This window comes from Purpureocillium lilacinum, assembly GCF_023168085.1.
Source record: "Purpureocillium lilacinum CBS 284.36 DNA, scaffold_6, whole genome shotgun sequence".
NCBI lineage: Eukaryota > Fungi > Ascomycota > Sordariomycetes > Hypocreales > Ophiocordycipitaceae > Purpureocillium > Purpureocillium lilacinum.
The window spans coordinates 1,321,166-1,345,911 of record NW_027072116.1 but is presented as its reverse complement, the minus strand read 5'-3'; the positions used below and the strand labels follow the sequence as shown (position 1 = coordinate 1,345,911).

The 24,746-nt window shown below is 59.3% G+C and overlaps 6 protein-coding genes across 6 annotated transcripts; 4 read left to right on the top strand and 2 right to left on the bottom strand.

Annotated features, from left to right (window-relative positions):
- Window positions 1–3,062: 3,062 nt before the first annotated feature.
- Window positions 3,063–4,404, top strand: PLICBS_008312 (uncharacterized protein; the record flags this gene model as incomplete). Its single annotated transcript, XM_018324179.2, has 2 exons — window positions 3,063–3,954; window positions 4,016–4,404. The coding sequence occupies 2 exons, from the start codon at window positions 3,063–3,065 to the stop codon at window positions 4,402–4,404; spliced, it is 1,281 nt and encodes a 426-aa protein (XP_018177358.2).
- A 560-nt stretch (window positions 4,405–4,964) lies between these two features.
- On the top strand, window positions 4,965–6,478 carry PLICBS_008311 (diphthamide biosynthesis protein 1; the record flags this gene model as incomplete). The annotated part of the gene is made up of 2 exons (XM_018324180.2): window positions 4,965–5,205; window positions 5,283–6,478. 2 exons carry the CDS (start codon window positions 4,965–4,967, stop codon window positions 6,476–6,478), a joined length of 1,437 nt encoding a protein of 478 aa, XP_018177359.2.
- Window positions 6,479–6,998: 520 nt separating this feature from the next.
- Window positions 6,999–7,925, top strand: PLICBS_008310 (uncharacterized protein; the record flags this gene model as incomplete). Its single annotated transcript, XM_018324181.2, has 1 exon — window positions 6,999–7,925. The coding sequence occupies one exon, from the start codon at window positions 6,999–7,001 to the stop codon at window positions 7,923–7,925; it is 927 nt and encodes a 308-aa protein (XP_018177360.2).
- A 39-nt stretch (window positions 7,926–7,964) lies between these two features.
- Window positions 7,965–8,405, bottom strand: PLICBS_008309 (uncharacterized protein; the record flags this gene model as incomplete). Its single annotated transcript, XM_018324182.2, has 1 exon — window positions 7,965–8,405. The coding sequence occupies one exon, from the start codon at window positions 8,403–8,405 to the stop codon at window positions 7,965–7,967; it is 441 nt and encodes a 146-aa protein (XP_018177361.2).
- Window positions 8,406–8,950: 545 nt separating this feature from the next.
- On the top strand, window positions 8,951–10,252 carry PLICBS_008308 (40S ribosomal protein eS6; the record flags this gene model as incomplete). The annotated part of the gene is made up of 5 exons (XM_018324183.2): window positions 8,951–8,956; window positions 9,173–9,259; window positions 9,353–9,715; window positions 9,926–10,093; window positions 10,157–10,252. The coding sequence occupies 5 exons, from the start codon at window positions 8,951–8,953 to the stop codon at window positions 10,250–10,252; spliced, it is 720 nt and encodes a 239-aa protein (XP_018177362.1).
- Window positions 10,253–10,904: 652 nt separating this feature from the next.
- Window positions 10,905–23,132, bottom strand: PLICBS_008307 (uncharacterized protein; the record flags this gene model as incomplete). The annotated part of the gene is made up of 4 exons (XM_065601365.1): window positions 10,905–10,999; window positions 11,058–11,402; window positions 11,465–23,018; window positions 23,085–23,132. The coding sequence occupies 4 exons, from the start codon at window positions 23,130–23,132 to the stop codon at window positions 10,905–10,907; spliced, it is 12,042 nt and encodes a 4,013-aa protein (XP_065457437.1).
- Between the last annotated feature and the right edge of the window lie 1,614 nt (window positions 23,133–24,746).

Genomic DNA, 24,746 nt, shown 5'->3' with positions numbered 1-24,746 from the left:
GAGAGTGTCGCGCCCAGACCGGGTGCAGTGCAGTCCTAATAGACGCCGCGGACGGGGAGCGGTCGCAGAGCAGGGGTGGCCATTGTCATGTGTATAAGTCGGGCTGGCGGAAGCGGCCCTGCCGTTCGAAGTACCTCTTTTTCTTGTCTTCATCGTTTTTGCAGGAGGGGACAAACAGCAGCTCAACATGATGCATTGAACAGGCGAGAGTGCCGTAGAAGCGCCACACGTTGGTGAATGAGCGGGAGCGTAGAGGCGCGGGTGTGGTATTGGCTGCGCATGCGACGTTGGACAAGGATTCGCAGGCCGATGACCGGGGCGAGGCACCTGTGCTTGTTGAACCGAAAATGAGCGTTCGAGCCGAAGACGACACAGGATACGTGCGGCTGCCAGTTAGTGACTTAGTAAGGCCTGGTTCGGAGAGGCGCTTTCGGGCCTTTTTTTCTTCTTCGCATGCGAGGAACCGAACGCATGCCGCGCCTCGTGCGCCCAGTATGGGCAAGAAGCGTCGGGTTGGACCAGCCCCCCTTCCCCTCCCCGCACAACCCATGATGGGAACGATGCACTTGCTCCCCCACATGGTACTCACTCGCGCGGCTGGTTGAAGGGCGGGGAGGGGGGTGAGTAAGCTGCGGATGGGTGCTGCAGCTGTACTGTATCTACGGCCGGACGAGGCAACGGAGACATATACGGCCTACATTCGTAGTGGCAGAGAGGAGGGATGTCCTGAGTTGTCGGAGAGCGTATGTGCGGACTACAGCAGTTACATGTCGCCCGGTGTTGGTTGGAGGGGCGGGGCGAAGGAGAGCGAGGTGTCACGGCGACGAAGGTGCCTGGCGGGTTCGTGTTGGCCGCCGACATACGAATGTGCAAAGCACATGCTGTAGTACTGTACTTACTATGCAGCTTCGTACTTTGTACGAGGGCAGCGGAAGTGCCATCGTGCCTCCGCTGGTGCTGCTGCAGTACGCAGAGCGAGGGCGCTAGAACCATGGCAGGATCTCGTGCGGGCAAAGGCTCGTCGAAGCAGCATCCCTCGTCATTTGCTGTGCGACACTGGCGGCCGTGAGCAGATGAGGGGGTAATCACCTGGGTGAGGTGGTGCTAGGAAGGCGTGCTGCGGGCGCCCGATCTGCTGGGCGATGCCGAGACGGCAGGCAAGCCGGTGTCACGGCACGGTGGCGGCTGTGGTGGCGGCGTGGCCGATGACACCTTGGCAGCCAGGGATGGAAGGGATGGGATCATTCATGGCCGTCGTCGACGAACATCTGGGCAGGGAGGGTCATGGAAGCTCCCCCCCCATGCTGCTACGGCGGCCCTCTTTTGCTTCTTCCCCCGCACGAGCGTGTAAGCTTCTGCCCTGGCCTGGACCCTGCAAGTGGAAACGGTGGTGGTGGTGGTGCGTCCCAAGGTTTGTTGTTGCGTCAAGCTGATGGATGATGTCCTGGATGCGCGTCCCTCTTCCTCATCAGGCTCAATGTAAGTTGCTCACGTTTTGGCCGTTGCTGTTGTTAGTTGGAAAGCTGACGTTCCTGAGCCGGACCGGGGGGGGGGCTGTTGGGAGCGGGAGGGAAGAAATCGCAGGCGGCAGGGCTGCGCATTGGAGCGCATATAAGGCGTCGGGTAGGGTCAAGATGAGTTAGCTGCCGGGCGGCCGTTGGGAGGGAGGTGCGGCGGCGCTCGGACGACCTTGCCTGATGGATGGTTATTACTGTAGCTATAGCGCTTGTGGACCTGTAAGGGGGCCTCCTGGCCGCCTCCCCCGGCGAGAGCTTGATGAGGTGGGTTGGGTTGGCGTTGGCGTTGGCGTTGGCCCGCTTTCCCCAGAGTGCTGCCCCCCCGGCCGGGGAGGGCAGGTTGGTGGAAACACAGGCAGGTTGGCAGCCAGGGGCGTCACAACGGGGCAAGCTGCTTGCCGCATCAATTGATCAAAGACGATGATGACGATGTGGACGGACAGATGTGGTGGTGTGGAGAGGGGAGGAAGCTAGGTGTGCTTACCTTGCCTTACATCTCTCTCCATGTCCCATGTAAGTAAACACCCGCACCACTAACTAACAGACCACTGTTACCCCCCCAGCCGGGGCAGGCGCGGCCGCGCAGGTGACATCACGCGGGCACATACAACCTGGCAAGCACCGCAAGCGCAAAGCCGCAACCCCACGAGGGCCTCCTCGACACCTCACTCGCACGCTTCGAACGAACGGGACAAAGATCGTCACCGCCCGTTTTCCCGAACCACCAACCTGCCACTAAATTGCGAAGTACAGTAAGTACCAGGACCAACAACAAGGCCTTCCACCACCAGGTCCCCCTCCCTCCTCAAGCCGGCCCGGCCCAGCGCCAGTCCAGCTCTACGTAAGGTAGGTACTGTACAGTACTGTACAGTCCCAAAGTTGGCAGCTTCCTCGCGTACTCGTATGTGCGCGCGCGGGCCTGCGACCAATCTTACGAGACGAGGACCCTGCGAGGCTACCCAATCTCGGTCCGGTCGGGGGGTTGTTGCTAGCTGGCTGGCTGGCTGGCTGGCTGGCGGATGCGGAGAAGGCAATAGGCAGAAGCTGCTGGGAGTACTGCACAGTAGAGGATGAGAGACGGGGAGACATGGAGAGACGGCGGAGAACGTGGAGCGTGGAGCTTGGAATGTGCATGCATATTGCTGGGGGCCATGTGCCAAAGGTCCAGCGAAGATGCCGATCGCCCGCCCCGGGGGTGGGCGAGACAGACAGGTACAAAGTAAACACGGACGATCAAGGGCTTTCCTGATGTCTCGCCCACGAGGGGGAGCGTCGCACCGGGGGCATGCACGTTGGAAAGGTACTTCATGTGCGCAGCAGTGGTTCGTGCGACTGTGTATAATAAACAACGTGCCCCCCTCCCCCCCTTTCGTCTGCCTTCCCGGAGCAGCAGCAGCAGCAGCAGCATTCAGTCTTGTCGCGAGCGTTGCCCTCGCCCCTCTGTACACACCGAAACGGTTGAGTGAGAGAGAGAGAGAGTCTTGTACATAAGCGCGCTCGCGGTGTGTCTGTGTGTGTTGCATTGGAAGCCTGCCCAGCACCATCATGAAGTGGTCGTCGAAGCTCCTCGCCCTCGCGGCGCTGCTGCCCGTAGCGCTCGCGGACGACGCCGATGCCGCCAGCAACAAGCCCAAGCCGGACAAGGACGGCAAGTACTGGATCTACGGCGACGGCATCTCGGCGGCCTTCATCCCCTACGGCGCGTCCGTGACCAACATCCTGTTCAAGGACCAGTACGGCATCGAGCGCGACCTGGTCGCCGGCTTCGACAATGCCACCTACTACAGCCTCGACAAGCAGCACCCGCACTTTGGCGGCGTGCCCGGCCGCTACGCCAACCGCATCAAGAACAGCACCTTCGAGATCGACGGCAAGAAGTACAAGGTCAAGGCCAACGAGAACCCGACCAAGGCGCACCCGGACGGCCTCGACACGCTGCACGGCGGGCCCGACGGCTGGGACTGGCGCAACTTCACCGTGCTGGCCTACACCAAGAACAGCATCACCTTCCAAATCGTCGACCCGGACGGCAAGGAAGGGTTCCCCGGCGAGGTTGTCTCCTGGGCCACCTACAGCCTCAACGGTCGCGACTGGGACTTCCAGCTCGTCGCCCAGTCCCTCACCAAGAAGACGCCCATCATGCTGAGCAGCCACACCTACTGGAACCTCGACGGCTTCGCCAACAACGAGACCAACACCGCCCTCAACCACACCCTGCACATGCCCTACGGCGGCCAGCGCGTCGGCGTCGACAACATCCTCATCCCCACCGGCGACATCCTCGCCAACGCAAAGGGCTCCGTCAACGACTTCTGGAGCAAGCCCAAGCAGCTGGGCGCCGATCTTGAGAAGCCGGAAATTGTCGGCAACTGCGGCTTCAACTGCTCCGGCTACGGCAAGTTTTTCCATCCCAAGTCCTTGCCCAGTAGTCTACAAAGTGGGCTGGGGAGACTCTCTTGTTCGAGGAAACGCAACGGCTGACCACCCCTGGGCCACAGACAACTGCTACACCATCAACCGCGAGGGCGAGTTCGACTGGCGCACCGCGCCCGTCGCGACCCTCGCGTCCGACTGGTCCGGCATCCAGCTCGACGTCTTCACCGACCAGACCGCCTTCCAGGTCTACGGCTGCCACGGCCAGAACGGCAGCATGGCGCTCAAGAAGACGCAGGGCGTCAAGCCCGCCAACAAGGACTTCCCGCGCACCATCGCAAAGTACGGCTGCGTCGTCCTGGAGGTCCAGGACTACATCGATGGCATCAACCACCCCGAGTGGGGCCGCAAGCAGATCTGGGCCCCCGAGGACGGCCCCTACGTGCTCAAGGCCAAGTACAGGTTCAGCCTGGCGTCGGAGCACAAGAAGAACAAGCCGTGCACCAAGAAGTAGTAGACGAGCAGCTGGCTGGCTGTTACACGGCGGTTGCGCCCGCAGCAGAAGAACCCAGCCCGACGTTTTGTTAGCTGGCGGCCCGGGCTGGGGGAGAGAGAAGGGGGTTGTTAAGCGTTCATAGTAGTGGTGTTTGCTTCGCGGCGGCGTGGGTACATAATGCTTCGGACGTCACGATAGGCTTCTCGGTAATGATTGACATGCGCCGCTTCCCGACGACGGGTCTTGGCGAGCATTTACAAAATAAAGAGACTTGGCCGAACATTGCATGCGCGCGCCCGTAGAAGTGAAAAGTGAAAGTGAAAGCGAGGTTTAATGTTGGAGTTGCGGTTGGGTTGATGAGGGGCAGGCAAAGTCGTGAGCGCCGACTTACAAATTCTCATGCCACCACCAATCGGGCAGCGGACCCAGAAAAACTTGGGCAACCGCAACCCGCTCACTCACGCGACACTCGGCGAGACTCTCTCTCATTCACCATCGGCAACGCAACACTCCTTTTCTCGACTGTCTGAGCCCACAAGTCTCGAGCGGAGGACCTTACCGAGGCGCAAACTCGGACAATGGAGGACGATCGGGCGCAGGTCGATCTCGGCCTCGCCGCCGACATCGAAGAGTCTCAGATGATGGCTCAGCAGCAACCGCCACCACCAACCCCGGACTCGGCCTCAGCGACGACACCCCAGGATGACACTGCGGTCAGGCAGCCGAAGAAGAGATTTGTCGGGAGAAGAGCCGCCGCAGAGGCGGCCGCGGCCAGGACCGGCGCGGCAGACACAAGCGGCGAGAGCGGTGCCATCCAGCGTCAGTCACCCACCGACCCAACCCACCTTGTCCGCAGTCTCTCACACATGATCTGAAAACTGACAACTCCGCGATAGCTGCAAAGCCCCGCCGGCCGCCGCGGCTGCTAAACAGGGTACCCCAGGAGATCCTGGACGACCCCAACCTCAAGGAGGCCATCGCGCTGCTGCCCGCCAACTACAGCTTTGAGATCCCCAAGACGATACACAGGATACGCTCGTCCGGCGCCAAAAAGGTGGCGCTCCAGATGCCCGAGGGCCTCTTGCTCTTCGCCACCACAATCTCCGACATCCTCACGCAGTTCTGCCCCGGGATCGAGACGCTCATCATGGGAGACGTCACCTACGGCGCGTGCTGCATCGACGACTACACGGCCCGCGCCATGGGCTGCGACCTCCTCGTGCACTACGCCCACAGCTGCCTCATCCCCGTCGACGTCACCAAGATCAAGACGCTCTACGTCTTTGTCGACATCAGCATCGACACGGCCCACCTGCTGGCCTCTCTCGAGCGCAACTTCGCCACGGGCAAGACCATCGCCGTCGTCGGCACCATCCAGTTCAACGCTACCATCCATGGCGTGCGCGGCGCCCTCGAGGCCGCCGGCTTTCGCGTCCTCGTGCCCCAGATCGCGCCTCTCAGCAAGGGCGAGATCCTCGGCTGCACGTCGCCCCGCCTCAGCGACGACGACAAGGTCGACCTGATTCTCTACCTCGGCGACGGGCGCTTCCACCTCGAGAGCATCATGATTCACAACCCCAAGATCCCAGCCTACCGCTATGACCCTTACTCGAGGAAGCTCACGCGCGAGACGTACGCACACGAGGAGATGCAGTCAGTCCGCATGTCCGCCATCCGCACCGCCCGCACCGCCAAGCGCTGGGGGCTCATCCTCGGCTCCCTCGGCCGCCAGGGCAACCCCCACACCATGGCCCTCATCGAGCGCCGCTTGACGGAGCGCGGCATTCCCTTTGTCAACCTCCTCCTCAGCGAGATCTTCCCCGGCAAGCTCGCCATGATGAGCGACGTTGAGTGCTGGGTTCAGGTCGCCTGCCCGCGCCTGAGCATCGACTGGGGCTACGCGTTCCCCCGGCCGCTGCTGACGCCCTACGAGGCGCTCGTCGTCCTCGGCGAGAAGGAGCAGTGGGATAAACAGCCCGGAGGAGGTGTCTATCCTATGGACTACTACGGAAAGGAAGGGCTGGGCCGCACGCGACCGGCCGTGCAGGAGAGCAGTAGTACACCGGCTACCGCTGTCGTGGGAGCTGGGTAGATTTGTCGTCGGCCACGAAAAATAAAAATGTGATGATGATGACGACCACTCTTTGGTCTCGATGCTGGGAGTGAAGCTCTCTCCCCCATGGGGGCCTAGTGACACCCCAAAGACCCCCGTGAGAGCGTATTGTTTCCTCGATCACCACATATCCGTGGGGCTCGCTCAGTGTGGTAGGAACGATGTACTCGTACGTATGGCCATACCCGTCTTGAGCTCGACGAACAATCCCACGGCTCAAATGGGCTCAGAAGGATGGACGCGCAATGCGCCTATCACGTCGTCGAATTGCCGCGCCAGCTGTGACTCATCAGTAAGCCGTAATTCGAGCTGCCCTCAACTTGTTGAACCCTCACACGAGCCGATACAGAGCATCTTTATCGGACACACGAGAGTGGACCAGGCACCTTTCGTCGTTGTATTGAATGACATCTATAGGCACAGATTTGGGAGCACAACAGGGTGTAGTATCACGCCAAGAATCTCAACCCCGCTAGCTAACTACTCTACCTGGGCCCCAATGGACCTCGCTCGGCCCTTTATCGCCGTCGCGGGCTTGACCGACGTCGAGCCCGTGGCTCAGGGGCTCGAATTCCACGTCTTCAAGGCACAATCGGCTGCGTATGGCCAAGTCGCCCTCCGCGTCCCGCAGCACCGCATCTTTCAAAACGTCAACGACCCCAGCAACGACGCCAAGGAGCTCATCGAGCAGGAGCTCAAGATCTACGAGCTTCTCCGCCATGGTCCCGTGCCAGTCCCGAGGCCAATTGCGCTTCTCGAGGCGGACGATTACCCGGCGATGCTGAGCGAGTATGTCGACGACGACGGCTCTGAGGCGCCGCCGGAGGAGCTTGGCCGGCTGGCTGCGCTCATCCACGCGACCAAGTTGCCGACTGACTGGGGCGTCAAATTAGTGGCCATGGATGGCACGGATGCGCTCAGTGCAGTAGTCGAGAGGATGGTGCGGCGCTTCGAGCAGCTTGCCAGAGAGGAGCCCGGCGCCAAGGATTGGATCCCAACGGGGAGTGACTTGGAGCCCATCGCCGACAGCCTTATGTCGCTCCCTACTTGCCTGCTGCACATGGACCTCCGCGACGTCAACCTGCGCGTCCGCCACGGGAAAGCAGTGGCGGTGCTCGACTGGACGAATGCGCTCATCGGGCCGGCGGCGATAGATTACTTTCGCATCATGGAGCTCGGCCAACCGGGGGCTGCATTCGTCGAGGCGTACTCCCGGCGCGCGGCCGTGCCGACGGTCACGCCAAGGCAGGAGACGTTTCTGCGCCTGGATGCCGCCCTGATGCTGGCGCTGGTGTTCATATCCGAGGCTCCTGATCCAGAGAGACGCGAGCCCAGTGTCAGGCGAGTTGAGGAGCTCGTCGCGCAGTTGCAAGCTCTGAAAGGGGATGACGGCCCACCTGACTCCAGCTCGTCAATGTTGAGATAGACTGATGATGATGGTGATGAGCGAACCTCAACCCCATGCTTACTGCGCCCCACTCATGTTGACCGGCTCGGGTCGATTCGAGAAGAGCACCTTGTACTTGACAATCTCCACCACCTCGAGGTTATCGCCCTGCTCCTGCACGGGTACGCCCGAGCTGCCGTACACCTGGTTCTCGCGGCGACGGACGACGGCCACGGCGCGAGGCAGCTTCTTGACCTCGCCCGTCAGGCGCTGGTGCTGGCCGACGTACAGATGGACGCGCTTCATCCAGGCAGAGCCCTCGGCGCCGGGGACAAAGTCCGGGAAGTCGAGCCGCCCGACCTCGACGTCCTTGAGCATCTCGCCGTCCTCGCCGGCGGGCAGGTTGATGGTGCCCTGGAGCTCGACCAGCGCGAGGCCCGAGGGCGTGTGCAGCAACGGCGGGAGCGGGCTGGATGCTGGCCGCTCGGGCTTGGTTTGGGGGTAGAGCTTGGCGGACATTGTAGAGGCTCTGCGATGGAGATGTGGTGTTTGGTTGAAAAGAACCAAGAGAGCCCTCATATAGACAGAGATAGATGACGAAGAGCGATGTGCACGGCTCTTATGCCGTGGGAGCGGGGTCTGGTGGGTGTAGGCCGACAGTGACACAAGATCGAGGCCCTGTTGTACTACAAAGTACCTGCCCGATCCGTGAGTGAGACGCGACGGTGCACCCACCGCGTTGACAGACCCAACCGCGCCCTCACCAGATGAGGGTACGAGTACGTCCTTTGTGGCGCACCGCCGCTCACCAGCCACAGCAGACTCGCGGAAAACCCCCCTGTGGGCCCGCATGTTCTTCCGCGCCGGGCGGTGCGCCAGATGCGCCCGCCATGATTGGCCCGCACCTTTTTTTCGCTGCCCACGGCCAGAGAGAAGCGGAACCCTAGCGGCACACATTTTCTCTATTTCGCCCAAATTTTACCACCTCCTTCAAACCCCCATCTCCAACCACGAACTTCAGTCAGCCAGGTCAAGTCAACTTGCACCACCACAGCACTGGCAAGATGAAGGTACGAAACGCGCGCCCTCTACCCCCCGCCCGACGACGATGGGCGATGACGATCACACCGCCGCCTCTGCGATGCCTCAATACAATGAATGGTCTGCCCTGACTGGCACGGTCGCCCGTTGAATTGTTGCACGTCGCGCTGCGGCGGCGGCTGGTCGCTCGACCTCGATCAACCAACGAAGACAAATTTGAATCATGGCTGACAAGATGACTGCAGTTGAACATCAGCTACCCTGCCAATGGCAGCCAGAAGCTCATCGACATCGAAGATGAGCGCAAGCTCGCCGTCTTCATGGAGAAGCGCGTACGTCGAACCCTGCCTCCGCGAACGTCGAGGCCCCGAATCTTTCGAGACCGCGAACGAGAACACGCCGTGCTAACAGAGACTTCATAACAGATGGGCGCTGAGGTCCCTGGTGACTCCGTCGGCGACGAGTTCAAGGGCTACATCTTCCGCATCACCGGCGGCAACGACAAGCAGGGTTTCCCCATGAAGCAGGGTGTCATGCACCCCAGCCGTGTCCGCCTCCTGCTCGCCGATGGCCACTCCTGCTACCGCCCCCGCCGCACCGGCGAGCGCAAGCGCAAGTCTGTCCGCGGCTGCATCGTCGGCATGGACCTGTCCGTCCTCGCCCTCAGCATCGTCAAGCAGGGCGACAGCGACATCCCCGGCCTGACCGACGTCGTCCACCCCAAGCGCCTCGGCCCCAAGCGCGCCACCAAGATCCGCAAGTTCTTCGGCCTCACCAAGGATGACGATGTATGTTTCACCCTGCACCCATACTCGATCATCGCCTGCCCGGAGCTGCGGTGGAGGTCGTGGCAGTCCGGGTAGAGAGTGAGATGGACCCGCCTGGGCGCGGATTCCCTTTTTCCCCTTTGAGGACAGGGGGAAACCGTGTCTGGGCGGGGAAGAGTACAAAACCTTTTTGACAGAATCCATGAAACTAATCTCGCTGCGGCGATCTAGGTCCGCAAGTACGTCATTCGACGAGAGGTCCAGCCCAAGGGTGAGGGCAAGAAGCCTTACACCAAGGCCCCCAAGATCCAGAGGCTGGTCACCCCCCAGCGTCTGCAGCACAAGCGCCACCGCGCCGCTCTCAAGAGACGCCAGGCCGAGAAGGTCAAGGACGAGGCCGTGAGTACTCACCCAATTGCAATCGATGCCACGCAAAGATCTTGTCGCTGACGGCTGCTGCAGAACGAGTACGCCCAGATCCTGGCCAAGCGCGTCGCCGAGGCCAAGGCCCACAAGGCCGACGTCCGCAAGCGACGGGCGAGCTCCATGCGCAAGTAAGCGTTTTCGGCGTTTTAATGAGGAAAAAGTGGAAATCATACCTTGGTCCCCGGTCTGTGGTTTGCATGCATTGGGAGTGAGGATCTCTCGGTCTCGATTTAGGGACCAAAATCATGAATGTACTAGAAGCATTTCGGGAAATTCAAATGCATTCTTGATGCCATCTATACACTCCGCGCTTGCAACTTGCCACTTTGACACATTCGCTCCGCCTGTGACATGGTTGTCCGTCCCCTCTGCATTACAGAATAACTGCGCCAGGCCATGGTGTCGACGCCTCCTATCACCCACCTAACACAGCACAATCCCAAGGGTGATGTCCGTTTTCTGCTGTATTCTTGCTTGTCTAATGCTTGTGGCCAATTGGCCCTACTCTACAGTCCAATATGCCTTATTGCCGCCTTCAGAGCGTCCCCGCGCAACCGACGCAATCCCAGAGACCTGCACTTCTCCGAGACCACCAGGAGGCTTGGGGCGCAGCGCTCGCGGCCTTTCCCATCCCTCATTGAGGCCGTTCCATAAAAATTACATCCCCGGAATGGGGGAAGCGCAAAGTAACACAGCAAACGAAGTAGTGTCCAGCTCAGGACTCCCGTGCTCCCAACACCTGGGCGCCATGCAACGCTCGGCTTTGCCCGCACTCTTGGTCTAATTAGGCGAACCCAAAGTACTCGCTTCCTTGCGTGATGGCCTTGACGAGCTGCGAGCGCAACATGTCATAAGTCTCGTACTCGGGGAGGTCGAGCTCTGTATTGCATTGTCAGCCCAATGCTCGTCTTGACTACAACAGCGGGGGCAAACTTACGATTGAAACATGTGTGCGACGAGGGTAGGCGGTCTTTGCTGCCATAATCGCGATGAATGTTGAAACGGTTCACGCCATTCATGCCCTCCAGCTCCTTGAAGCCGTTAAGAGGGACCTTGCTCGTGCCAGTGACGAACTGCAGAAGCTTCGCTCGCTCCTCCTTGTCAAGGGACCGGACGGCGCGCCAGAACCACTGGATCTGCTGAGAGGACGGCGTGTAGTTTTGGTACTCGGTGTTACTCTTCCAGTCATCAATGTCGATGTCTGGTAGACCCGAGATCAGCAGCTCCAGCTCCTGCTCGCTGAAGATCGAGATCAGGTTGGCGGGGATGATTTCATGGAAGCCTGGCCAATTTTGGTTAGCAATCTCTCGTCAGAGCACCTAGTAAGAGGACATTGTAACTCACCCTTCAGAAAGTTCTCCATTTGCTCCTTCACCGAGGACAGAAGCTTGTGCTCCACCACGAGGCGGACGTACTCCTGCTTGTTTTCCTCCGTCACGGATATTTCTCGACCGTTTGGAACGAGATCGACCACGTTGGTAACGCCAAACTCATCATCCTCGACCGAAAATGTCTCCGTGATGATGTCGGTGATGTCATTGTCGAGCATCCAGCAAAGAGACTTGTAGTAGTCTGGGTCAAACGACTCCATATCCTTGACCGACACCGATTTGCCCAGAATGCGCTTGTACACGGCTCGGCTGAAGAAGCAGTCGAGCAGGCGGCCCTCGTACAGGGCTTTGCCGATGATCCGGCCGATGAACTTGAAGAACATCAGATGGGCCTCGTTGACACCGCTGAGCTTGTTTGGGTGGAACGTCGTGCGGTCCGACGAGACGGGAATGAAAAGGGCGTAGTTTGGATCAAACATTTGCCGTGCGAGGACCTGGAACCACTCGCGCGTCACGCCTCCAGCGTCGACACCTTCTTCGCCATGGAAGCGGATGTTGAGCTTGCCAAACTTCATCTCGTCGCCAGACTTGAAGTAGAGAGCCTTGAACGAGTCGCGGAAGACTTGTTCACGACGAACGGACAGCTGCAGCGCTGGGTATGACGGGCGTCCGTTGCCCTGGCCCGATCGCGAATGGACACTGCGATTGAAGTAGTTGCGCTTGTTGTCAAACTCGAGAACCTTGGGGTTCTTCACCAGCAACGCAAAGGTGCCGGACATGAGTTTCGGGTTGTTGCGAACAAGCTCGTTGAGGATGCGGCGGTGCTCTCCCGTGAAATGGAAGAAGAGCTCGGCGGTATAGTGCTCGGCATCCGGCTTCGGCGCGGCCGTGTCCTTCGTCCATGGTTCCTTGGGTTGCTCCTCCGCAGTCGTGTTCTTACAGACCACCATGAGCGACTCGATCAGGGGGAGCAAAATAGTGGCGACGTTGAGCATGCTCTCTCGCTGTCGAATGGCGCTCAGGCACGCGCTCAGCTTCTCCCACATTGCTGGGAAGGTCGAGTTGTGGTACAACGAATCGACCAGGTACTTCTTGTCTTCTCCAGCCGCGGTGTCCTTGTCGTCGCCTGTCTTCTTCTTGCCGTCAAACAGGTGGTCCAAGGCAGTGAGCACACGAAGGAGCTTGTTCTGCTCGGACGCTCCCGGAGAGAACTTGGCCAGCGCAAGGCCCTGGATCTCTGTCCCGTTGGCTGCCTGATCAATGTGCGGGAGCAGATCGTCGAGGTCCGAGACGATATTCTCGCTCAGGAGCCTTGCCTGGCGGACAAGCTCCTCTCCAAACGCTTCCTTGGCTCCTGGAATCGCTGAAAGATTCTTGATGGTCGAAATTGTGTTCTGGAAGGTCTTGGAGTTGCATTCTCTTGCGACAAAGATGCGGACTACCAGGATTAAGTTCTGCGGCGGAATGACGGGCGCCTGCAACTGCTTTGGTCGCTTCGAGGACTCCTTTGCTTTGCTATCGTCCCCGGCGGTGGCCGCTTGTTGGTCTTCGCCATCGGGTTGAGCAGGTGCCGTCGTGGCATCGTTACCGGGTTCGCCGGCTGCTGTTTCTTGGCCAGCGTTGGTCTCTGCCCTCTCTCCACCAGCCTCGTCTGGCTTCTCCTCCGCTTGAGTCTCCTTACGGCGGCGCTCAAGATTTTGCAGAGGCATGGTGACGCGGTTCAACAAGTCGGCAAGGTGTGTCATGACAAGCGAGCTTTCGGTAACGAGCTCACGGTCCAAAAGGGTCAGCAAGGAGTTGATGGCGTACTTATGAGCCTTGGAGTCCTTCGCCTTGCCTTTGCGGCTCAGGGCCCTCTTCAACGTCGACCCGACGATTTCGTGCTCCGTCAAGAACAGCCACGGGATGTGATGGCTTCTGGTACAGAGGTCGACGAGGAGGTCCAAGCACTGCTGGACGATCAACAGAGGCGAGGTCTCCGAGTTTGGCTGCGTCGTGGGAGTTGCTCCGATGCTGGTCAGAGTCCGCTTAAGGGTCTGAGGAGTCTTCTGCTCGTCCTTCTCCTTGTGTCTGCGAGCCTTGAGCGAGAGCTGGCCAAAGCTGCGCTCGACCGCGCTCATGTCGATACTTCCCTCCTGGAGAATCTGCAGGATGCTGCTAACAACCTCGAGGCGGTTCTGCCGATTCTCGCAGACGTCCGCAAACACGCTGAACAGGTAATTGCGAATCGAGCCCTGCTGCGCAATGAACATCAGTCGCAGCAAGGTTGCGATTCCGGACTTGTCCAGCATCTGCACGACGGTTCGACGCTGGACCTTGTGCTCGATTTGTACCTCTGCGCCGTTACGGCCCGCGGCCCTGGCTCCGCTGGGAGGTGTTCTTCCGGGTGCGCCTATTGAGCGGATGCCACCCTGCTGGGGAGCAGGTGTGCGCTGCTGAACAAGAGCACGAGCTTGAGCGGCCATGTCTGGGGGCAGCTGGTCTATGAGATCCTCTCCCTGGTCGATGAGGGCCTGTTCTCGCAGCTCTGGCGGAAAGCTGAGAAGAATGCTGGCCGGAGACATTTCCGCCGCGACGGCGCTCTGGCCACTTTGCGTCTGCTGCCGACGGCTCCCCTCCCGCAGTCGCCGGCGTTCGTCTTGTCGTTCCTGCTGAGCAATCTCCAAACGCAGCTCCTCCGGAAGGGCGTCGAGGAATTCCTGGAACACCTCCGTAGACTCCCCTGTAGCGGCCTCCTCGCGAGCTTGAGAACGTCTCTCACTGACGGTCTGAGCAATAACCTCTTCCCTGAATTCCTCGGGCAAGGCCGCCAGGTAGTCAGGGTCAATACCCAGCTCAGTGACGTCTACCTCCTCACCCCTCAGCGTGGTCATCACGCGTGGCTGGTTGGCGGCAGACGTGCCGGCCTGAAGATCTCCCCCGGCTGCTGTAGCGGGCTCCGTGCTTTCGACACCTTCCATGGCACCGACTGCACTGTCAGCAGCGGACGCTGCATGTTCGCTGGTGTCGTTGGCCGCAGCGGCCTCTGCAGCGGCTCGCGCAGCCGCCTCTCTCTCCTCGGCTTCTTTCTGTTCCCGAGCAGCCCTTTCTTCCGCCTCCTTGGCCTCTCGGGCCTTGCGCTCCTCGTCACGCTTCCTCCGCTCTTCTTCCAAGCGTTTCTCGAGCTCGGCTTCCTCGGCCTTGAGCTTCTTCTCCCGCTCGATGGCTGCTGGCGTCAAGTTGGCCACGATGGCATTGGCGAGCTTGCTGGACTCCGTGGTATGCGCTGCGCCGAAAATCATCCTAGCCTCTTCCTGGTAGCGATCCAGTGTTGACTCGGGCGCGAACGAGACTGCTTGGTGGGGTTCTTGGCTTGACGAGCCATCACGACGTTGGTCGCTTCTGGTCCAGCGAGAAGAACTGGCAAGCTCTCGCGCCTCTCGCACACCGCCAGGTCCTCCGGTGATTTGGAAATGAAACGCTTGATTGCCATTTCGCCCCATGATAGGGAGGAACTCCATAAGCTCACCCAAGAGACCCATAGGCCCATCGATAACGTGTCTGCCAGGCCCGAATCGAAGTGAAGGCGAATGAGAGTGGCCCGCCCGTGATGCGCCTTCAGCGGTGTGATCGGTGCGTCGCAGGAGAGGGTTCACCCCATCCTCTGCGTTCGGCTGTGCACCGGCAGGTCGGTGGCTGCGCGAGAAGTAGCTTCGGAAGTCCAAGTGATCCCGATGAGAGCCAGTGGGGTAACGAGGCGGGAACGGGCTGCGATTGTCCATCCGAGCGAGCATGGGACGCCTGTGACTGCCATCGAGGACGAAGAGCGGACGGTGTCCGTCATCCATCTCTGCGTTCAGAGAGTCCCACCCAAGGCCAGCTGGCATAGGGGGCATCTGATCCTCAGGGTAGTCATCGTCGTATATGTATTCCTCATCCTCGATGTCCTCGTCATCGTCGTCATCATCATCTTCGTCGTCGTGGCCCTCGTCCAGATAGTGGTCGTCGAGGCCGAGGTCTGGCTCGTATCCGTCGTTGTCACCGCGCATGATTGCCCGTGCCATATCGTCTAGCAGATCATGGGGTCCGAGACCGTGGATGTGGGCTTCTTCCTCATCCTGAACCTCGGCGTCGTAGTCAATGTCATCGGCTTCTGGGTCATCCGCGCCTTCGGCATCGCTCTCGCTTTCCCATCCGGAATCCCCATCATCGTCCACAGGGTTGCCTTCTTCGTCCACGATCTCGACGCGGTCTTCCACATCTTCCATGTCCGCCGAGTCCATGTCGTCGTCTTCGTCGTCCTCGCTGGTGTCATCGTCGTCCTCGTCATCGTCCATGATGACTTCGACGACTCCGGGCTCGCCGTGAAGACCTTCGATCTCGCCCATGCCACTCAGCTCCTCGTCCTCGTCGCTGATGTTGTCTTCTCCATCGGAGATGTCATCGTCGCCGTAGTCCATCTCATCGTCGTCGTACTCGTCACCATACATGTCTTCGTCGTCATCTTCCTCATCGTCCTCTGACTCGTCATCCTCGCCTCGAGGCTCGAGCATTCCCAAGGCGGAATTGCGGTATAGGTCTGGAGTCTCCTCTCGACCGTCATCTAGGTCGGAGAGGGATGATGTGGAAGCAAATTCCTCATCGCTATGGTCCACCGCTGTTGGATCAGACGGCAAAGAAGTTGATAGAGGCGAAAGGCTAAGCTCCTTGGCCGTGGCCGTGAGTACTCGGAGAACACGCAAGATATACTTGATTGCGCGTTTGACGCCAGGATAATTGAGGCTGATTTCCGCAATTGACGATGTCAGCTTGTCCACGAAGCCCTTTTCATACATGAGGCGCCGTAGCTGAGCCTGGGATCGAGACTGCGCGTGGTCGGTACTCCGAACGCCGGAAGTCTGCTCCTTGTCCTTTTCGCCTATCATGTGGTTCATCAACTCAGCCAGGCCCTGCATTCGAGAATAGCGCGTCTCTAACGGCTCGTCGGTGAGAGGGGCCTTTTCGTAGGCTTTGAGGATGGTGTCTAACACGAACTTGCGGACAAAGAGGAGGTCGCTCTCCTCGTCGTACGCAAATTTATCACGGCCACGCTCCGCAGGCCGTTCGCCAGTCTTGGCAACCAGTGCTACTAGAACCTTCTGCGTCAACGAGGACGTGGCAGCTTTCTTCTTGGACGCAATGGTGTCTGTGGCTCCATTCAAGTTGCCCTGACAGAGCAGGTCATAGATGAGGTAGTTGAGAATACTAGACCTCGGCTTGATGGGAGTATTGTTCAACAACGGCGGCGCACTGCGCTTGAAGTTGATGAACTCAACCTTGGTCCTCGTGTAGCTCTGGAGAAGCTCGGCCAAGCAACTCAGCAGGAAGCAGCGATAGACGAAAATTGGGTGCTCCTCTGCCTTGAACACGGGTTTGGACTGCTTCTTGTCTGACTCGTCCGTCGCAGCCTTGTCCTTAGACGAAGGGCCTGCAGCCGAGGGGCTAGCCTCGGAGTCAGGCTTGCCGTCCTTTACAGCTGGTATTGGCTCCTTGTCGTCGACCTCGCGATAGTTTACCAGTTCACATAGGAGGAAGTGAATGACCCCGTCGGGGTTCTCGACGACCGGGCGCTTGCTGTCATGGTGGGCCTTCGGTGCATCTGTCATCTCCTTGTCTCCAGTCTCCGTGGACTGCTTGATGCCCTGGTTTGCTGCCTCCTCGGGAGCTGGTTTCGTATCGACAGCTGCTTCTTCAACTACCTCTGGCGTTTTCATGGTCAGGCCAGGAGATCGTGTGTCATCCGCTGGCGTCACCTGCCACCTGGAGAACTGAAGCAGCTCGTTTGTGACATCGACAAACAGGTCGGGAGCTCGAAGTGCAACAGGGGCCATTGCGCGAAGATAGACGGAAACTTCAAGGGTTCCACGGTGGGTCCTCTGCAGGTTCTGGAAGTCGGACTGGATCTCGGCGCGCATGATTTGCTTGATGATCTCCTCATCCTCGATGATATGGCGGAGAACGGTAACGATATAGGCCGTCAGTCTCGTCTGCCGGAGACGTTCAGAGCCAGACCCTGAGAGTTGCTTGGCCATGAGGAACAGGCGCTGCAAATTCCTCTTTTCACCAACAAGCTTGGCGGCGGCTCGCTTTCGAGTTAGAATAACCAAAACCCGCAGAACGGCGGTTGCCAACATCTCTTCCTTGCCAATTCGAGGCAGAAGCTCGAGCAGAGAATTGAGAACATCCGCGCGCTGTTCGTCGCTGACAAGCATGGTACCCTTCTGCACGACTGGCGCCGCCACCGGTTCGTCCAACGAAGCGGGAGGTTTCCACTGTGCAGCCACGGGTCGTTCGTCACGGCACAGTAAGGTCTCCACAATGAGTAGAACATATGGGATCCAGGGAGGTAGCTCGTCGGTCGAAGAAGAGAAAGGGACTTTCAAAAAGCCGACATACTCGTCAACGTTTCCTCCCAAGGTCTCGAGGTTACGCTCGAAAAATTTGTCGTCTTGAAGCAGCAAAGCCATCAAATGAGCATACGCAGCGATGCATTTGCCATTTCGCTTCTTGTTATCCTCCTCCTCAACGGCGAGTGATGACAGAGCAGAAGACAGCGTGGCCCCGACATCTTCCTGAGCGTCCTGATTCTGTCGACGCAGCACCACAGCCGTAATGAGGTCCGACACCTCGATAGCAGTCTCCGGGTGGGCGCGAATAACGTCCAGGCACTGGTCGATCAAGTTATCTCTCAACTTGTTCCTCAGCGTGTCGAGGTTCTCTTTGGCGGCAACGAGCTTGCGAACGGTTTCCTGTTCACCCGAGTCGGCTCCGGCTGCCATAGGTGTAGACGATTGCCCACGCTGGCCCTCGTCAGCTCCTTGAGTGGCATCACCGCGTTCGATCAGATCGTGGAACCCCTCAGTAGCCACGTCGGGTAACGCATCCAAGGACATTCGATCCACGTCTGACAGGCTGGGGTGCTCGCTTGAGACTGCTTCGTTGGCGGATTCATCCTGGTCGTTGTTTGCGGGCTCGGGAACAGCGAGGGCCGAAACGTCGGCGTCTTCGGGTGGGATGGGGTTACGCGGGCCAGCGAGCCCGTCTCTATGGGCACGGCAGTATTCGGCGGTGCTTGTGGTACTGCCATTGGTTCTGTATGCAGCCTCATGCACGAGGCCCTCCTCATAGCCCTGACCCAGTGTGCTGGCCACGACAGTCCGGAGCGGCCGCCAGTCGAAACGAGCGTCCGTGTATCGAAACAAGTCAAAAGGCGGCGAGGTCTTGGAAATCTGCTGAAGCTCGTGCTCGCCGAGGGAAACCAGTTTGAGAATGTCGAGCAGTCGCTTGACCGTAGCATCCGGGACGCTCTCGACCAGATTTGAGTCCCAGAGCTCGACTATCGCTGGCATCGCGATGGCGCGGAATTCGACAACAACTTGCTGCAGAGCCACGACCGGATGCGACCTGTCACCATTCCTCGGCTGGATATTGAAGAAGTTCCCAGTGTCGGTCAAGAACTTGCCGTTGAGCAGGACGTGGTAGAGATCGAGCACTTTCTTCAATCCAAACGCGGCAACCTTGCCTTTCGATGACTCGTCGTTGTTGTTGCCAGGTACCTGCCGGATGGCGCGAGAAAAGACTCGAAGCATAGTGTTCAGAACGTCCAAGCCACCTAGCTCCTTGAACGCGAGCAGCACCGGCATGATTATGTGCATGCTGGGTCGATCACTCTGCCTGGCTGGGGGCTGATCGATGAGCATCTCGTGTACCGTGTGCAGCATGATGATCCAGTAGTGGAAGTCTTTGGAAGATGGCTCTGGCATCATGACTGAAGGCGACAGATGAGCCAAAACACAGTCGGCAAGAGCCTTGGCGATCTCGAGGTGACGGCATCTTGTGAACGGTTCGGGGTGGGATGATTCGCTGCGTCGCGGTAGGAGCGATCGTCCCAGTGCTTGGAATAACGGAAACGAAGTCGGGATCATGGGATGCAGCAGCACCCTCAATGTTTCGTAATTCTGGAAGCGAGGACTGGCTTGTTCTTGCTCCGTGGGCCGTCGCGGCGTCGAATCGTCTGCCTTGTCGCCTGATCTCCAGTTGCTTGTGCTGTTAATGACATCTGGCAGAGACGCTGCATCATCGCCTTCGCCGTCGGCTTCTCGGGAGCCGCTGCCACCTGCCGCCGGTTGTCGTCTAAGCGACCAATGCTGCGGGACGACCGACAGCTGGCCGGCTTCTTCTGCCAGAACCCCCCGCAACAAAGGACCGATGGACTTGACAAGCGCGAGGTAGTAGTCAAAGACGTTCACGGGGTAGAACGAGACGTTGTTGTTCCTCGAGGTAAAGAAACAATCAGACGCAATCTTGAGCAGCGTCTGTGCATTCAACAGCGCCTTGACAATTCTGGTGCCTGTCTTGACAGGCTCCGGGAGGTCCGCGCCATCTCCAGGGACATCCAAGTCTCGGGCCAGGAACGCTGCGAAGTACGGCGGTAGGGCCTCGGTCTTGGCACCAAGAGGCTTCAGTACGTCAATCGCGTCCTGAGCACGCCGCAGTAGGGAAGGGAGGGCGCGCATGGGGGACTGCTCCACCAACTGCACAACGACTTGGGTCAGTCCCCTAGAGGCAGCCGTGTCGCCGAAGGCAGCAGGAAGACTAGGCGATTGGCAGATGTCGAGCAAAAGCTCGATTCCTCCCTCCCGAATGAAGTACGTCTTAAGCATCCCGTTGGACAAGTAAGCCGTGAGGAAACTGGCAAGCGCGTGGATGTAAGGCGTAATCGACTCTGTGGCAACCTCGGGCTCCTTCTCAGCCTTTGCCCCCGAGCTTGCGTCTTTCGGGGATGTGGCATCGGCCATATCAACGTCCAAATTGTCCGTAGTTGCGGGTTGCTTGCCTGCGGGAAGTTTGCTGGCATCTTCCAGGCTCCCATTCTCGGTCACCGAAAGCAACTTGCCGCCGTCCCCTGTAAGAAGTAACCTGGCGCCCCATCCAGCTGTGCGCGCCTTCTCGAGGCCCAGGAAACGGACGCGTGCCACCATGTCGATGACGGCGTTCGAGATCGGCGTTCGCAGCTGAGGGTGATGCCGGGCAAGCTCGTCAAAACTGCTGCCTATGGTGTGGGCGAGATCTCTATCGGATTGCATGCACTTGACGTGGGCGGGGCTTTCGAAGATTTGCAGGTAGCTGTCAAAAGCCCGCGACGAAACGACCATCTTCATGCCAGTGTTGTTCAGGGAGAGCGAATTCAGGACCTGGGGCACAACGCTCATGGCCTCGGCCGAGGCCAGGATTCCTTCGGCAAGTGGGCCGCGTTGTTCTTGACGCAGGGCCTCCTCGGAAGGCGGATGCGGTCGGCTGTCTTGCTCAACGATGGAGTTGATGGCATCATCGAGAGAGTCGTCATCGTCTTCACTACCCTCCTCTCCCTCATCCTTTTGAGTGTGCTCGCCAGTATGCAAGTCGGTTACAGAGCTCCCAGTGATGGCTTCCAGGTACGTCTTGACCATGCCTGATTCCGAGATGGCTGCAAAGCTGGTGGGATCGTTGTTGATGAAGTCGCTCAGGATTGTGACAGTGTGAGTCCACACAACTGAACCGAAAGACTTCTTGTCTTCCATGATTTCACGTAGGCTGCTCAACAGATCGGATTTCTCGGCCAGATTCCGTAGGAGTCGGTCCGTGTTGGCCCCATAAGTGTACGAGTTCGCCATGATGTGGTGGACGAACTTGAGCAGCCACTTGAGCGTCTGCTGTTGATAGAAAGGAATCAAGTAGTCGACGGCGCTGGATTGCTGGTCCGGCTTCAGGCCCTGGGAGGCCTTCAAGGAAGCCCGAGCGTCACCGACCGCATCGACAACCAATTTGGCGACGGCATCCAATCCATTGGTACTGAAGAAAGCCGTGAAGGCGTTTTGGTATGTCCATATCAGGCCGTCAACGAATGCCAACACCATGGCGTGGTGGCGCTGAGCAATCTTGGACCGGATGTTGAGGATCTCGACGAGGATATCCATAAGGCCTGCCGATACCATCTCATTACCAACACGAGTGGCCATGGACAGATGCAAAGTCAACGAGAACAAATTGTTTCGCCACTCATCCGCCTCTGTGACCTGCTCGCTGTCGTCGTCGCTGCTGTCCTTCTCCATTCCGGCGACCGCCTTTCGGATGACATAAAGCAGGATTCCATGATTGACGTTGGCGTTAAGAGCGGACAGCACATCCTGGCATCTAGCGTGAAAGTTTGAGACTGCCTCCATGAGAGCCAGTGCGATGGATTGCAGCCACAGTGGCACCTCAAGCCGGCCACTCGCAGACGGGTGGATGAGTTCTGCCAGCTGATAGACCAATTGATACCGTCTGGTCTCGTCGATATCTTGGCGAAGAACCTTCTCCAAAAAGTTGGATTCGGTGTGGATGTACGCCAGGTTGGTGATGGCGAGCAGGCGCGTAGCCAGGATTTGCCGGCGGGTGTCGGACGACCCAAACAATGCCTTGGCAACACGAAGCCTGTGGAACACCTCGTACTTGGCGGCAGCAGGCATATCTTGAGGACAACGGCGCGTGAGATCGGAGATGGGCGTCGAAATGACAGCCGACCGGGGAATATCAAACGATTTCTGTCCAATGGTCACGGGTTCATCAGCAACAGCCGGTGTTCGGGGCCCCAGAGGCGACGAGTCGTCGCCAGGGGGGTTGCGTGCTCTCGGGGTGTGCTGCTGTGCAGTCATGGTGGAGCTTCGTCGCAGCGGCGTCGGCGTTGAAGGAGCGGACGTGCGACCATGCTCTGCAACGGCATCGTTGCTTAGCACGGCGTCCTCCGGGTAGTAAAAGACCCGAACATCCGTCCACTCCTTCCAGCCGTTGTCGTCTGAGGAAACAAGGGCGGCAAGGTCGTTTGCGTGCATAGATGTTGCAGTCCGCACGGCGCCGCTGTGCGCTTTCTCCTTGCCCTTGGCAGACGCGGGGGTCGCAGTAGGCGCAGAGTCGGAGAGGCTCACGATGGGGGTCTTGACAAAGGGCAAGGCAATCTGCTGAACGCGATCGAGGTCGATGTTGTAGTGGTTCGCCAGCAAGGCGGCACTAATCTGTCTGGAAGGGCTGCCGAAGCGCTTAACGGATGCTTGATAGCGTTGAGCCAGCTCCGCCCCAACCTCGAGAGTGGCAATGACGATTGACAGCGAGGTGCTGTTCAAGAGATCGTTGAGATGGGCGCTACTGGCGTAAATGCTTCGGTTGCCACAGTGTTCGAGGAGCATACGGGTGAAGCGCAGGACGGCTTCCACCAGCAGCCTGTCGCCATCCGACGCAAGTCCAAGTTGCTCCAACTCGTGCACATCCCACTGCTTCTCGCTGCTAAACGGCGTATCTTCGGCATGGTTTGAGAGCATCTCAGAACCAAAGTCACGCGTTTGAGGGCCTTCATGCAGCTTGTAGGTCTTGCAGAACTGTCCCAATATACTGTCGAAGCGGTTGAGGAGAGGTATCCAGTGATACAAATCGCCGCGTCCAAACGGCCATCTCGACGGAAACTCGGAGAGGTGATTTGGCAAAGACGGCAGTGGGAGGGCTGCGGTGGTTTGGACATAGTTTCGTAGCCAGGGCGACTACAGTAGGCGGGGTCAGAGCAATGTTTCCCTCGAGGCATGGGGGCAAAGGGGGGGGGGACTCACCAGGGTTTCCCTGTGCTTGGGCTGCATCGTTTTTGTTATCTTGCCCATGGTGGAAGCTGGAGCGGCAGAGGCCGCGGCCACGGAAAACAAGCTCCCCCTCCACTACAGACGGCCAGCCGGCCGGAGCGACAACGCTGCGCGCAAAGGCGGAGTGCCCTTGGTCGGACAGCTCCTTGGTGTTGCGTGTCCTGGTGCGGCGGCAGATTCTGGAGCGAGCAGTGATGGAGGGCAACTCGTCGGTTTTGTATCAGCGCGGGGAGCAGTGTCGTACAACAGACGTCCCGTGCTTGGGAGCGCACAGCACCGGAGGGTCTCGGAAGGCGTCGATGACGGCGACCCTTTGCACCGAGGTGTGCGGGCTAGGCCTCGGGCAGGTGAGGGAAGGGCGGTCGGTCGAGCACGCTTCGACGTCGTCTCTGTAGCCAGGACCAGGGTGGTGGGCAGGCAGCCAGGCGAAGCAGGTTCACCGGGTTCCTTAACGAGTGCAGGTCGTCCAGGAATGGTGCTTGATCCGCGAGACTCCGGGTCGACGCAGGCGGCGGTGCAGGGTCAAACAAGCCGGTTGTGAAGCTTGCTTGGGCGATGCAGCGCGGGTTCGGCGAGCGTCGTGCAGAGAAGAGGCAGGGTCGTGGTGGTGCTGGTTGGGACAGATGCGTGTCGGCAGAGAAAAAGAGGTGCTTGTGCTGAGGTGGTGGACATCGAAACGTCAGGTTGGGAGAAGTGGGCCTTTGCGTAATAGGCGTGGACCAGCAGGTGGTGGGCGGTGGAGACTGGCTTCGAGTTGGTGCCTCATCGAGGGACAGTGCGGCGGCGAGCGAACGAGCGAGCGGGCGGCCGGGCGGGCGAGCGACCCGTGGGGACCTTGCTGCGCTTCCACGGCGGTCCACGGCAGGCGCCTGCAGTGAGTCGAGCCGGCGGCCTGGACTGCAGGCAAGCTGGACGGGAAGGTAAGGCACTCCCACTGTAGTACCCGACACTACCGGGCGCGGGTCCTCTGTACCGGCTGCCTTGGTATCATCGCCGGGGGAGCTTGAGCAGCTGCGGCTGGACCAACACGTCATTGGACGGATGAAAGCCGCCAGATTCTCCAGGGCTGGAACATAAGGCACTGCAGTTGCTGTGCCTCGATGAACAGCTAAGCTACCAGGACCTCCAGCTTATTAACCTTTGCTTCAAGCCACCCGTACATCCTCTTCTTCGTAGGTGACTCACTACGGTAGCTGCTGTGATAGGCCAGAACGGACACCCCCCTCCTTCAGACCTCCATGCTTCACTTTAATGGTGCTGTAGGTAGAAAACAGCAAACATCAGCGCAGCCTGCTGGGCACCTCCGCCAGGTGCCTGAGAACTGCCCAGACGAGGTGCCAGTCTGCAGCCAGCTGACAGAGACTGCGCCTGTCAGTGGCATGACCAAGGAAGGGCATCTGCGCACTGTCAACGTTCACCCGTCCGAGGTGAGGCAAAGCAAAGACTTGGAGCACTACGTATCTTGCGGCTATCTACATGAGAGGCAGCACCTGTATGTCATGCTTCAGCCGACGTGATCGGCGAATTCCCATCAAGACGCGGCAACCCGACTCCATGATGCCTGCTATGGCCGCCTAGAGGACTCCTCGGCCCATTTGAGGCCATGCGCTGGCCGCGTCTCGGGTGGTCTACGGC